Genomic DNA, 15,527 nt, shown 5'->3' with positions numbered 1-15,527 from the left:
TCAATCGGCCACTGATTGAAAGAGACAAAGAGTACCAAATCCACAGCAAATATTTACAGCCTTGTTAACATAGCCTTAAAGCGCCTATCATAAGATATTTGGCTTTACCTTCTCTACTGCCCCAAAAGATTTTTCACAGTCTAGTACACACTCATGCTAGATCACATATTTATGTGTTGTCTGCACGCGCTGTAGTAGCTTACTGGCCACTGCTTTCAACAATTTTGAAACATTGATGCTACCCATCTTGCCACAATAATTCTCCTTTTCAAGGGTTAATTATATGTGCTCTGTGTGAGACACTTTTTCTTTTTTACCTTTTCTATCCACACATCAAACAACTTTCTTTAATTATGTAATTGGAATTTTCATCTTAATTGTGTTGAGTAGGCTGGCTAATTTGCATGGGGTAATGAGAGGGATGTTTCCATTACAGGTAATTAGGTACTTGAGAGGCAGTGGTGTGGTAGAGAGGCTGAATTGAGAGGGAGAGGTGGGTAGAGGGTGGTGCAGGGTAGAGACAAAGCCACAGAGGCACAGAGAGATGTTCGTTATAATACATTAGCATTATTTTTTGAAGTGCAGAGGATGAAAAACAGTTTTCAAAAACACCACATAGGGCACATGCAGTATGCACGGGTAACAATGTAAACTCTGTGTCTGTGGCAATGCAGCAAGTCATCGTGCACTTCCCTGACCACATTCAGGAGAAATGACTGCTCCTATTTAAATTAGCTTTCAATTATCCCCCTTGTTGACGTTTTAATTAATTTCTGACATTGTCACAATATCCTTTCATGACACTAGACACCCCTCATCAAACTGAAAGCACCAATGAGGGAACAGACGGAGCTAGAGGAAGACTGGTGAAGAGACTCATTAGAGCACAAAAAATAAGCAGTTTTTTTGCTGTACATATCAGATCTGCTTATTTTTTTCTGAACCGAATGAGTAACAAAAAAGACGCAATTCTGTGCCAAGTCAAGCGAAGCACAAATAAACACAATAAAATTTTGAGCATGTTACACTTTAACATAAAAAGATTAGAAATGCTACACAGCACAAAACTCGTTTTTTTCTCCAAAAATATGAGGTTTCATAAAAACCCTTCACTATGAAATGCATGTAAAAGGACATTAGGTCAAACGGGTCTTTTTTTTCATGAAAATAAGATTCAGGACTTTGCTCTTTCTCAATTTCACACACGTCAGGCTTATCACAATTGACTGTGAGCTTCACTTTGTAAATGACTTCCCTTACACTCTTAACAAAAGAGAAGAAGAAGAAGAAAAGAATGAAAGGAATTAATACTGTGGTCGTGGCAGCTTGAGTCAAACGAAAGTCAGACAAGCTGTAAGTGTTACTATCAATATTACTAATACTCTAATTACATATAATATCACACATTAATTTCATTTGCTTTTAATAATATGCATGTATGCAGCCACTGTGTTCTGAAGATGCCCGAGTGCTTTTTTCTTCCAAACCTTTCAATCTACTGGGAAGGAAAAAATAAGAAAGCAGCACATATCAAATCAAATTATTTCCAGCTCCATATATTTTTTGTCATTTTGCACCGAATGACAGCTGCCTGTGCCTCAGCGGGGTTATCGTTGCCTATTTAATTATATTAGGAGTGCATCTCCCCACATATGTCTGCATGGTTGTTCACATCTCTCTGTATGGAAGAACTCATAAGTGTGGAAAAAACGTGATTATGTGCATGTGTGTGTGCGCGTCTGTGTGTATGTTTGTGTGTGCAGGCATGCGTGAGAGAAGTGTGGGGATGCACTGTATGTCTGACTACACTCACTATCTGTCTGCACGGGTGTGTGTGTGCGTGTGTGTGTTTGCGTGTGCACATGCTCGCCTGTACAACGGAGAGGGGGTGGAAGAGCTGGGATTAAAGCGTACTAGATCAACATCAGAGACTGGGAGGACCCAGTCCTGCTCTTGTGCCACATGTAAACCCGACTACCCCAAAAATAGGTCAGTGGAACACAACACTGTCACAGACACGCAGAAATAAAATTTTAAAAAGTACATATAATTATATAAATATATATACACACAGAGAGAGACAAACACGTGCATCGGTATCAACTCAAACAATCTCAGTCTGCCAGTCGCGCCAGTGCCTCGTCGCTCGTCTGCGACCCGCGTTCAACACTACCACACACATCTTCCTGCAGCACAGACACGTTCCCTGGACTGGAACGACAGGATTAAGAAGAAAAAAAAACACCCCTCCAACCCAAGCCCCCTCTCCATCGCATGCCACCTCGCATCTACGCCAATAAAAACTTCTACTCTTGAAACCCTGGAGCTATTTCATGTAATAGACGAACTAGTGGGAAAAAAAGCTGCACCGGCTGTGGTTTTCTACAGCATCCTGCAAACCTGCAGCGACAAAACGCACACTGTAAATAAAAAAAATGAAAGCAAACCTTTAATTTTTATTTTCTTTATTTTTATTTTTTGGAAGATGCAAATTGCTCCTATTGCGCCATCTCTTTCTTTCTGAGAGTTCAAAGCAGAAATTCTCGAAGTGCACGGACAGACATATTAGAAAAGCTTAACTGACTTGGACACAATCAGAAGCAATGTATTACCGTATCTCTCCCTCCCCTCCTCTCTCCCCCTCACACACACTCTCTCTCTCTCTCTCTCTCTCTGTCACACTCATGCCTTGCAAATGAAATGCAAAGAGTTGGCAGGCTGTGAATAGCGTACTCGTACTTCCCTACTTGTTACTCTGGGTGCGCGATCGGCATGCATTGTGCTCTTACCTTTCATAGCTGAAATCACAAAATACATCATTGAGCTTCGAGTCCATAAGAGAAGAACTATCACCAGCGCAAAGCCCTCCACTGCTGTCTCAGCAGCAGCTGGCCAGCACAGCTCTGTCTCTCAGCCTCCGAGCATGACCACACCAGAATCCATGTGACTGTGACATCAGTGTTCATGTCTGACTGCTCCCCACCCACTAGCCTTTGATTGGCACAGCATGCAGCCAGTAGGGGCGCTGAGAGCTCAGGCAGGGAAGCTGGCCCTCTTCCCACTGATTGCAGTCGGAGCCGTGTATACCAGCTTTGCTAGACACAGCACACTCTTAACTATCTGCGTCTTATCTTTTTAGTGCAAGGGTAAAGACAAAACCAGCTCTCGCATAAAAAAAGAGAGAGAGAAAAAAAAAATCACATTCTGGTTCTGCACCTTGTGCTTTTGTTTTGCCTTTAAAACTGTGCAATGTGAAGGCTAAGAAAAGAGAGGAGGGACAGGAAGACAACAGACTGGTGACTCAAAAAAGAAAAGAAGAAAAGAAAAGAGAGCAGTGAGAATGGATGACAGAGGAAGTGTAATTTTTTCTGTGACTTGGTGATACAAGTGCCCCGCTCTTCTCCACCTCCCTGTCTGTAGATATGAGTGATCAGTGTGAGGCCAGATGTCGGCAAGCAGCAGTGGGCCCATCACAGAGAGAAGATGAGTGGAGCCTCAGCATCTTCCTCTGACCTCTCAGAGGACCTGCATGCAGCTCTCTCTCTCTCTCTCTCTCTCTCACACACACACACACCCCTTCAGACAGGTGAAGGAGGCGATATAGATACTGACGGAAGGCTTTTGGATGATCCCCCCCACCCCATCGCGACCAGGCGATGAGTTTCTTGGTATCACTTCTCCGTCTCGTCCTCCTTTTTGCCCCTCACTCTCGCCCCCTGCTTTCCATTCCAGTCTCTACCTCTCTCTCTCGCTCCCTCTCTCTCCGATCCTCTCCTCCCCTCCTCCTCCTCACTCATCCTCTCTCATATGATAATCTGTTCTGACTCCTAACCAGCTGCCTCTCTCTGATACAATATTCTGGTTTTACTGCAATCCAGCCTTGGCCAATAACCATTTGGCATTTCCACGAATAAGCTGGTGCTGGTATCATCTTGTCTGAAGACAAACATCACACAGCTTCGGTTTCAAACACTGCAATATTTCACATCTAAAAAATAAACTAGTGATTTTTTTTTTTACATTTCTTTTTTACTTTTTTTTTTTACAAAGTCAATATTTCACATGTAGAAATGTGAATTTTACACCCTCGTTTTCTCAACTTCTCTATATTTGTTTCATTTTACTAAACCTTTTATTAACCCCACTGTATCCACGCCACAGAATTATAGAGAATTGCCTCCTGTTACGACTGCTTAACAAAGCAGTTGCAACATGAAATTGAATTATTTATTCCCACGTTACACTTGAAATATCTATATTCATTTGGTGTCTTCCGCTGTGTACTGCTCATTGAATAAAGGTACATCTAACCACATATAAAATGGAAATGAGAACTCAGCAGCTTGCAACATAAATCTTCCCATGACAATGTTTCATTAGCACCTCTATGATCCATTAGAGTCTCTAAACACATTAACTCAGGTTGTGTCAACACTGGTCTCTTATTGCACACTGTCTAATGAGCAAAATATCATTCAGAGGCTGATAGAATCAAATGGAGCGTGCCTGGTATACAAACTAGATGCAGACACGCATGCACGGCAAACTATTCGAAACAATATGATGTAACAGAAGGTACAGTCCTCTCATTTTGATGTAGGCATCTCCCCGCAAGATCTTCAAAGTTCAACAGATGAGTCAGAGGGCGAAGGCCCACGCACAAGCAGGTTTAACTGTCACTATCTGTGGTTGTCTCTCAGAAACTGGCTGCTGCATCAGACTCTCTGGAACCGAGCACGGCGCGACACACTGGGACATAACACCGAGGTACCGTTAAGGGGAAACAAACAAGCACAATATGATAGCAGGGACATAGAGAAGGACAACACCCATACAGTACTCCAACCTGAGCATCAGGAGAGAGCTGAAAGGAGTGCATGCTTTCTACATTATATATGTTTCTGCAGCGTGAATGTGACGAATAGCTTCTGACAAGAGAGAGAGGTTCATAAAATAACCATGAAAATGAAATAGCCGTGCTTCTAATAAAACCTATTTGTTTCCTCGTAAAAGAAAAGAAAAGAAAACAAAGTTAAATGCTACAGCAAAATAGAGACGTGTAACTCTCTCTCTCTCTATATATATATAAATATATATATAATTAATATGAATAAAAAACTACATAAAAACGAAACACAAGATACAGAGCTTTTGTGTAAATTGCAAGGTTAAATAAGGGTCACACTGTACACTCAGTCCTCCTTTTCAGCCTTCTTGCAATGCAAAAAAAATGTTCAATAAAAGAACAGTTGACAGTGTTTATGTGGATCATACAGAGTGAAACTGGAAAAAGACGCTGCTGCTGCTGCTCTGTCTGTCAGCCATGCAACAAATATAGTGCCTCCAACTGTATATAATTGTGCTTAAAAGCCGAAGCTTCCCTAAGGACAAATGTTTCCAGCAAGGCTGGTTCATTAGCTTCTGATCACACACTTCCTTGACTGCTTCACATTACCAGTGACAGTATGCCAATACGCTGCTGATAGTTGCTCATTAGGGTATTGATTAAGCCACAGAGGGACTGATGGTCAGCTGTCTATGGGTATTAATGCAGCGATGTGGAGCCCTCAATAGAACTGTTTTAGCTGATAATTTCTTTATATCCCTGAGGGGGGAAAAAAAAGTCTTGGTAGTGGATGCTGACACTGAACTGAAGCGGACACAACACAGTAAATTTCTGCATTTAGACTGGCCGAGTCATGTATCTCACACTCCTCGTGGATTAATTCAAGCAAATGTATTTACCGTAAACAAGCCCTGTGGAATGAAATTCAATTGAGATGTGGTACAGAACATCCACCGGTGCCCCGGGAGAAGAGAAGAGGACGAGACCTGATAATGGCCTCATTAGCAGTCTGTCAGTAGCCATTCCCTGCACAGGCTCACCATGCAGCTGATCCACGTTAACTCTTACAACTCTGGACTCGCCTCTTAAGAGCGCGGACCCAGTCGGCTGCGTGGTGTTCCGCTCCGCAGCCGTTAACCCCGCAAGATAAACACCTTTGGACTTACTCATTTTGCGTCCCAGTCATGTGAGATATTTTAGAGAGCCGAGGCTTATATTCCACCGCGCCACCTGGGTGTTTGGAGCTACACCACCTGCCTGAAGCAGCGGCAGAATTAACAAGCTCCAACAGGCACTCCATGAAAACAATACAGATCAATTTAATATAGATGCCAAGGAGTGGAGGGCATAATATTAGAACCATAACAGCACCGGCCCACACCACGCAATCATAAACCAATTTAAGGCCATTCCAGGCAATTTCCTGGGGGCTTCCACTTGTGGGAAGACTTCAATAAATCACACAGACAACAAAGGAAATACCTATTTCAGTGAAAATAGAGGACACTATTGGGTTACGTCCAGAGCACTGCGGAGGGTTGCATTTAAAGACAAGTTTAAATAAGAAAGGTGTGAATTTAAAACCATTCATGCCACTGCTGTGCCAGCATTTCATAGCACGTGTAGCTACAGGAAATGCTGTTAACTCATTACCGCTAATGGATTTTCCACAAAGCAGTGCAATATGTCTCCTCTAAGCAAAGTAGCAGCTGCAGGTAAGTAATGTACTTTCGAAATTTTTAAAGTTCCTCTCAGATCAGATGACGATATACACTGCCCTTCCTTTGTATGCACAGCAGCCCCAGGGCCAGATCAGCCCTAGTCTGTCTCTAAATACAAATACACACAAACACAATATTTATAGAATAGTAGGGTCAAAAGCAAAAGGCATGAAAGCAATTCATTCCTACATAGGTGAAGTATACACCTGTCAACTGTCATGTAATCAGAATCAACAACACAGCACTTATAGTGAATGGCTGACAGGGCTATAGCCTTTTGTTTTACAGGTAGTTATTTATAGACTTCATTTAAATATTTTTTGAAGGAAAAAGAACAAGTCCAGTTTTCCAAATCAACTGAATCATCACGTTTTTGTCAAAGAAATTAAAAGTACTGTGTCACTTTTACAGCCAAGCCGATTTATTCTCCACGGACTGACCAAGTCTCGCTTTATTTAAGGCATCCTTACATGCCTGTTCCACATTAAATGATCTCCTCAAGGTACAGATGTGGTGATGACAAGATGATGGGGACAATAATATAAATTACAATGGAAAAGAACTGCTCTCAGCTGCCTTTTTATTTGCTTGTTATTTAAGATTTAAAGCGAGGCTATTTCTGGTTATTTTGGGTGTTTCTAGAGTAAGAAAAAGTGATTAAATGGATGTTCAATTGGTCGAATCAGCCTTGAAAAAAATACCAACTTCACACGCAAAGCTGTTGAATAGAGGCCGTCATTTAAGTAACCAGTATAAATCGGGTTATTTATTTATTTTGTTATATGGAAATGTGGCGGCAAAGTGAGCCCGTGGACACTGCCGGAGCACTACCACACATCTCCCGGAACAATTTTTCAATAGGTCAATAGAAATCAGATTTATCAATGAATTGTACTGCATCTCTTTTGTGTGAGGCCGCCCTTGGGGACAGAAAGGAAAGGAATAGAAGGATAGAGAAAGAAGAAGCGAAAGGGAACGAGGAGAGGAGATTATCACAGGCATGGCAGCCTGTGTGAGAGGCTTAGCTTGGCTAGGCAGGGAGGTGGAACCCTGTGAATTCTAATGAACTGGCAAGACTCCCCCAAAACCAGCTCCATCTCCATGGCATGAGGACGATAGGAGGGAAGAAGGAGGTGATTAGGAAGGCGCAGCCCCTCTACGGCAAACCAAACAGAGGAGGTCATTTTCCCTGTGATAATTATGGCTATAACCAGGCATGAGGGATTGGTAATGGAGCTGCTTATTCTTCATGCTCTGCAAAGGCAACCACTGAGTCTGTCAAGGAGAAAAGCATGATGATGTTTTTTTTCTCACTCTGTTAGTAGGGTGACTCTGGTAAGAGTTGCAATGGCTGCTGAAAAGGGCAGCGGGGGAACTTGGCCTTTGAGGGAGAAGTTAACGAATGAACTTCATTATTGAGGAGCATACCAGGGAGACCCCCTGGTGTGTGTGATGTATTACCTAGCGCCAAACTTACTCACTCCCCCAACATCACCAGTAAAGCCTGACATCAGCTCTAGGGGGAGGCAGGCGTGTAAACTAAAATAGTTTAACCTTCTGGCTCAAAGCTAGAAGAAGACAACAGAGGAGCAACCTGATGTACAAGATTTGCATCCAAAAAGTTGTTTCCAAAGAAAAAACACACACAAAGTTCTGAAACAACAAAGTGAATAATGAGGGAGCGCCTTTTTGTTCCTCAGAAGAAAACCCTTTTAGCTTAAACTAACACACATTTAATGTTCTCTCTGTGACTTCTGGTAATGTAGGTCCAGGGAGGCATTCCACATCAACACAATGTAGATTACTCTCATTTATTAAAATACAGCTCTGGTCAAGCATGAAAGTAACTTTTCCTGAGTTCTATGAGCTTTAAAAAAAACAAGTGACCCACTCGAGGGACTAATGTTTTTCCTCAAGATTGAGGGAGATCTTCAGGCTATGCGTGATGTGCACCACTTAGCCTTCCCCCTTTCCCTTCTTCCAGCGGACCGGGATCGAGCTGCTCTACGGTGGACAGTGCGAAGGATCTCTTTACTGAGCGCACTCTCAACACTTTTACTCTTGACTTATGAGGATGCCATGGGTGCAGGGGAGTGATTCATCATTGGATGTGTTCCTCTTGCACCCTCACACATTAGTAATGTGGTCCGCTGAGGAGGAGTCCTGTCATCAGTCTGTACCTGGACCCTCTGAACAAGGTAGGTCAACAGGAGGCAGCAGCGGCTGGCCCACTTTTAGTCTTTCACAGCACCTTTAAGTTTCCTCCAGCTCTGCCACAGCTGAGCCTGACGGACACACTAAGACCAGTTTGGTCAAGGGGAGGCACAGCCTTCGCTATAGTCGCTATATCTGTTGACTCAGTGAAGCCCGTCCTCTGAGCGGCCAAGTACGGAAAGCCACAACTTGTTGAGAGGTTAAAGTGAGGCGGAAATCTTATTTTCATTGAACGTTTTTACAAAGAAAATGGCACAAAAACAAACAAGCTCCGAGTCGCAGTTTGGATAAAAAGTTCCCACACTTACCCATCTGAAACTCCCTGCGGGAATTTCATCACAAGACTCCCTAGTATTCCGTAATAAAGCAGCAACAAAATAACAAATGGCTGTCTGTTCCGTCACAAAATATACAGCCACTTTGAGTCAGCGTAAGCCTTTGACCTTAACATTGCAGGTAATGCACATTTAAATACCTACCTCTGTATTCATGTTTGTCATTTTACTTGTGAAGATTAGGTGTAAAAAGGCTATTTGAAACCAAAACACAGGATTAAGGGATAATGCTGCTCTGTGTCTTGTGAGTCGACCTTGATTCTGTAATCCAGCACAATACTGGAGAACAGCGTATTTCTCGCTCTTGTACATTCAATACTCTCACTGTAGAACAGCTCACACTGATGTAATGGCACATAATGGCACCACGCTGACTGACAAAGTAATCTGAATTAAGGGGAACTTCATTGTTATATCTGTGTAACAGACCTGGAAATACTATTACAAGATTTGTACAAAGAAAAAAAATATTCACAGCACTTTTATATATCGATTACAAATGAAAGGAGGAGGTATACACAGAAAATTGTGTTGCAGGTAAAAATACAGAGATGGCAAATAATGACCAAAACAACACAAATGAATTGTTTTGAGTCACCTGAACTTTAATGACCACATTGAGGAATGAACTTGATCTTTAAAAGTAAGCCAGTTTGAGGTCAACCATGGTGTTATTAAGGGCTGTGCCACTTAATCAGAGTGGATGCCAATTTAGCAAAGGGCTAACTATGCAGGAGGGACCATCTGAGGCATCAAACAGATCACTGAGCATTGTGTCACCTGCCTCTGCATACCTCTGTACAGTATACACGCGCTCCTTTCCACTCAAAATCTGCTTTATTTTCCTGACTCCATATCTCCTTACCTGTTTTTTTCTTCTTCTTTCCTTCACCATGCAGCAGACACAGTAGAATGAAAACCTGCCTTTGATGTCTGGGATCCTATAATGCTGAGCAGTAGAAATCCGCATGCCTGTTATCTCCTGAATCTTAATGATGACGGCTAACTTCACAATGGGTTAACCACATCTCTCTGTTCTCGCGCTGCACACCCACAGAAACACAAATTAATAGCAACGTGGAAAAAAAAACAAAAAACAGCATTCCTCTAATAAAGCAGATTCAACAAAATGGGCACAATGCGATCAGCACAAATGTCAATGTATAACATCACCAAAAGCTTTTGTGAGCACGTCTGCTTTCGTCTCTGTGTAGGAAGTTTATTTTCCCTCCTCTCCTTTACTTTTTGAACAGCTTATTTGTTGTAAAGTTCTGATCCTCACTTGAAATTATCTTTTTTCCTTTCATGATGCAGTAGCTGTTTTGATGGCACATATTTGTTTATATTTGTTTTTGTTAATGCACGAAACTGTCGATTTTTATTGCTAAAAAATTGAAAAGAGTAGAAAATTGATTTTGCTTCACTTTCCTTTTGCATAACTTCTATGAAAAGACCAACAATATTATAAACACACTGATCAATGAAGAGCTCAGTGAAAGCTGAGGAAGGCACGTCAAATTATGGACCCATCATTTAAAATTTCCCCATCAGCATTAGTGAGGATCATATCTTATAGAGCTCTGTGACCTCTGCAGCTGTCGCCCTCCATGAATCAAACCTTTCATTACATGCTGACACTCCTGTCCTATGCCGAATGTGTATACACCATAGGAAAGTGATGAGGCATTGGAAACCCGATGAGAGACGGCTAACCTGCGCTTTTGCAAATGCTGGTTGACTGCGTGCCACAGCGAGCGAGAGGCCAGCCGTGCCCTCCCAGCCATGCCAACTGCTTCGCCTGGCAGAAGCCACCATCCCAGCACAGCCCCTCGCTCCTTGGCCCCTTTCACCTGAGGCGGCAGACAGCCGGCATAAGAGAAATCGCCCGCAGCAGATGGGGCCACTTACTTTGGCTGGCCCATCCGAGCATTGTGTCCTTGTCACATGTCACTTACTCTTGTTTTCCAGTCTGACAACGCTTCAAGACAGTGCTTTCGGTTTTGTGTGAGACACAAAAGGAAGAAGAAGAAAAAAAGGTGAGGAAAAGCTGACGAGGTGTCTCTTCACTCAAGCTCAAATTTTCTGAAAGAGCCGGCACCACGAGAAGAACCAGATTATGCGCCAACAAAAGCAGAGCAACCCCCCCGACAAGAAGCGGTCTTGCACCCCTACGGCTCCCCTCACCACACTTCCCCTTAGAAAACAAGCAGGGCCCCTCGGAGGTGATAAGACGAAGAGACTTTACATCCAGAAACTTATGCAAAGAAAGTGCACGCACAAAAGGCCATTTGCAATTTTACAAAATGGCAGACGTAATGCTTTTACTGAAAAATGAGGACCTGCCATATTGAGTTGGAGAGGAAAAGACAAGGCAGGAGGGAAAAAATAGAGAAAAATCATGTTGGCCTGGTTTACGACAAATAGATAGCTCTATTGATTTCCCTGTTACAGTGACTGTCCATCCCTCACTGTTGTGATTACACTGACCTATTTCAGAAAAAAAAAGCCATCTATTATAGATTAAACCAAAATGTCCAAAAAGAAAATACTCCCTTTGTGGAACAAACAAATAGAGTAAGACGAAAACATAACCTACAGTACACAGAGAGAGAAAAATATTGTGTCAATTTAAACATTCAATGTTGCTGTGGGAGAAGAGGAAACAACCAGTTCTAGTACCATGCTGAGAATCAAATAACTTTCCAGTGAAATAGAGGCGGTGTGTTGTGAGGCCCTTTTTATTGTCAATTTCACATCCAACAAAAAAACCCAAAAAACCCCCCACAACATTAAAATGACTGCGTTATTGCTCAACTAATGTTTAAACATCATAATGCCAATTTAACAAATTCAGGAAAATGGCCGGTAAGAAGAACAGATTATAATGGATTTCATAATCTACCTATGCAATACTCTGTACTGCATTGTGTTTTTCAGTGCACCACAGTACAGCGCGGTTCGGTGTTGTATGTTTTTGTGCTGATGAATCCTTTGTGTCTGTACGTATTGCTGTGTGCGCTCGTCCTGCTCCACTATGTCTGTAGCAGCGCGTCTCACTAGACTATCTCTCTCCGCTTAGCTCAGGGGACTCTGGCTGGCTGATCTTCATTATCAGCCCTAGCTTAACAATGTACTGGATGCACTTCCCACATGAGTGCAACTAACAAATCCCCACAGAGCTGAATCAAGGCAACAATGTGATGAAATACCTTCAAACAACCACTGAGCATGGAACACTGAGCTATGCAGAGACAACTCACACTGCCCTGGGCGATTCCACAGGAGTGTGCCTGTTGCCAAGCAAAATTAGACAGCAACTGGGACATATTATTCTCCTAAATTGGCAATGTACAGCACTATTAAGTACCATAAATCTCATGTTTGATTAGCTGAAAATACCTCGACTCACAGAGCCAGTGCATTAACATTCTACAACTCAGACATCCAAGCCGGATCTGCCATGGCATTTTTTTTTTAATAAAGTAGATTCTTCACAAGGGGAAAACTGTCATTGTGTTATGTGAAGACAGACTGCATTATTGGGATTAATAAGGCTGTTAGCATATTTTTAAAAAACATGTATCAGTCAACTTTTAAGAGTGTTCTGTAAAAAGAAAAAGAAAAAAAAACCCCACACACAAAACAAAGACATGAAGTCTACAGACTCTTATAACTTTGAGAGCGCATCAATGGGCGATATAATTTCTCTGTAACTCGGAACTGAAAGCAGCGCAGAAGAGTCTGAATCATCGGGTTTCTTTTGGAACAGATTAGCCGTACTATTAGTATGTGAATGCACATCGCTGACGAGAGAAACTCAATAAAAGCTGCTAGTAAATAAATGATGATTCATGAGCGAGGCCATGTTTCTCAATCAGTGCGAGAAGTCTACCAACACAATGGAGATAAATATAGGGTGAGGGGGGAAAAGAAACGCGGGGCTCTCCAAAATGTATCTGTGGACCGATGAAAGGAAATCGTCTGTCTCTTTTTCTCCTTTCCCCGGGTTACATTTGTACTACTGCCTCCCTCTGGTAAGTCTATTCCCAGTCAGATATATTACACATAGACTGCTACACACTGACACTGGTATAATAATGTAAACACTGATAAATATATCACAATACCATGACAGGATTAATTAAGAATAATATATTTTTCAGCTAAATTAGCTATACAAAGAGTTTTCTACTTTTAAAAATTTTCTGTGCTGGCTGTCTGATGGTTCTGTTATTTAGATATATTTGGGTGTTATTATATTGTTATGGATGTTCTATTTATGCTTTCATAGATAAAGCTGTGCAACTACAAGTGGATTTGCAGATCTTTGTCTTGCTGCGAATTATGGTCTGAACAGTCATCAAACAATCAGTATACTGTAAATCTATAGCTGCAAGTGAGAAAGACAGGGAGGATTAGCTCTAAGTAATCATGAGATCTGCTCTGTTCAAGCAAGAGCATCCTGTCCACACAACCTGCGTGTGTATGTGTTAGCTAGTGCTCTGCTATTCGAGCTGTGAGACCCAGACTGCTGATGGTAGATTAGAGGTGAGACGCCTAATCTCAGTGTAATCAGCTATTGCATCTGAGCCTCCGCTCCACACCATCTCTCTCAACAGGTCCAAACACAAAGTCATCTCACAGCAAAACAGCCCCGCTGAGGTAGAAGAAGGTGAAGAGACATATCTGGTGTCCAACATCAACGCAAGAGGGGGAAAAAGTGCAAAATTTAATTATCTTTTACTGTCACCTCTTCCTGACATGGGCAGTTTGAGACATAAAGATGGAAGGAGAAATGAAAGGGAAAAACCAACAAGAAATGTGCTGGGGGGTTATAGCAAGGACAAGTGGAGCCAGCAAAATCCCCCAACAGCATACAAAAGCGCTGTTGAATCAGACGTTACGCGTTCGGGGTTTTCCTTTAATTTGTCACAAGTGCGTAAATCAACTGCTACTCAGAGAGTCCATAAAACAGATGTAAAACTGCCAGGGAAAGGTGCAGGAAAACCACAGCTGACTTCTTGCTCAGAACTGAAGCTTTGTTGTAAGAAGAAGTGATGGCGAGGGACAGCCCCTTTGAGGAAATGAAGAAAGAAAGGGGGAGACAGATAAAGAGGCTCAGACAATAAATCTATGTAAGTCCTGAATGGGGAGAGGACATTACAGTCAATGACACAATGATATAAGTATCTGTTTTCATCTAGAATACTTCACTTTCTGATGGCTCAATGATTAGCGATGAAGGGGGTTCGAGAGGAGAGGAGAGGAGAAGAGACGAGAGGAGAGGAGAGGCGAGGAAAGGAGAGGAGTCTGCCAGTGAACAGCTGCCCCTGTAATTTATATTGATGAGGGGACTGGCATGGCGGGGAGCTTCCAGCAGTTTGATCACTCAGGCAGAGTGGGGAGTTAGTCAGAGACACAGCCCATCCCTGTGGTCCGGGTTGGACCGAGAAGACCTCCTAAACACACACACAGAAACTAACATACTTGCACACATATGCACATGAAATCAAGGCTGCCAAGCTCACATTACGCGTGGCAGCGCGGACTGGCGTATTGGGGAAGCCAATGTTTTCACTCCGGGAACAGAAATAGATCTACATCTTGGCTATAACCATGCAGGGCAGAGCCATCTCCCTCATTATTACTCCACCAGCCATATAATCACCAGGCTTCTCAGACCGTCCGCCCGCCCGCATTCTCAATGACCATTAACTGGCCCTTGAACTTCTTCTTGTGCACGCAGCTCTGACGAGGCTCCACAGCCGCTTCCTGTCTGTAAGGCACAGCAATCAACTACTTGTTAAGGGGCTTTACTTTGATTTCCGCACATGGATAAGATTTGAATATTTCTCACTGAAATGAGACAGCGTAGTCCAGTCTCTGCCCAGGGCTTTGAACCCAAGACTCCTAAATCATGCTCTTTGATTTGAGCCCCCTTCCAGTGTAGAGGTGCTTAGCGCCGCACTAATTAAGATAGCGGGGTGGTGGATGGCGGGTCAAAGCGTTTCTGTTCTACCTTGAAGATATCCTGACACAAACATGAACACTGACACACGCATCAAAAAATAAATAAATAAATTAAAAAAAATACCATAGCCCCTCCAGACAAGCAAATAGCTTAACACACAACCATGCTGCTGTTTTGACGGGGCTGTTTGAGTAAGGTAGAGCTGTCTAGCACTGAAGATCATATCCCTTTGCCCTGCTGTCTGATGTAAGAAAGAGCCGGGGTGTTTAACAGGGGGAGATGCAGCCTCTCACAATCTGAAACACTCCGACCGCTCTTACAGAAAAGCCCCCTGGCCTTCCCTCTCCACAAGTTTCATCAGAGTGATCAGAGAGAAAGGATAGCCTTCAGGGCTAGTTTCTTCCATTCACACAGTGGGGTATGAACACACATATGGATGT

At 42.7% G+C, this 15,527-nt stretch overlaps 1 protein-coding gene across 2 annotated transcripts in view; it reads right to left on the bottom strand.

Annotated features, from left to right (window-relative positions):
- roraa (RAR-related orphan receptor A, paralog a) overlaps positions 1-15,527 on the bottom strand; it is a 188,421-nt gene that overhangs the window by 43,943 nt on the left and 128,951 nt on the right. Inside the window, exon 1 of one of the 2 annotated variants that reach the window (XM_085461849.1) lies at positions 2,790-4,994. The exons of the other annotated variant lie outside the window; for it this stretch is intronic. Within the exon in view, the coding sequence (XP_085317975.1) occupies positions 2,790-2,820 (31 nt within the window). The 5' untranslated portion in view covers positions 2,821-4,994. Of the gene's footprint in view, positions 1-2,789; positions 4,995-15,527 lie in introns of those variants that run through there. 2 annotated transcript variants of the gene reach the window in all.

The sequence above is a fragment of the Copadichromis virginalis genome, linkage group LG7 (assembly GCF_057382275.1).
Source record: "Copadichromis virginalis isolate Kocher_CV1m ecotype Utaka linkage group LG7, C_Virginalis_male_GT1.1, whole genome shotgun sequence".
Lineage (NCBI taxonomy): Eukaryota > Metazoa > Chordata > Actinopteri > Cichliformes > Cichlidae > Copadichromis > Copadichromis virginalis.
Note: the sequence above shows the minus strand (reverse complement) of the source record. Positions and strands in the feature narration are given on the sequence as shown.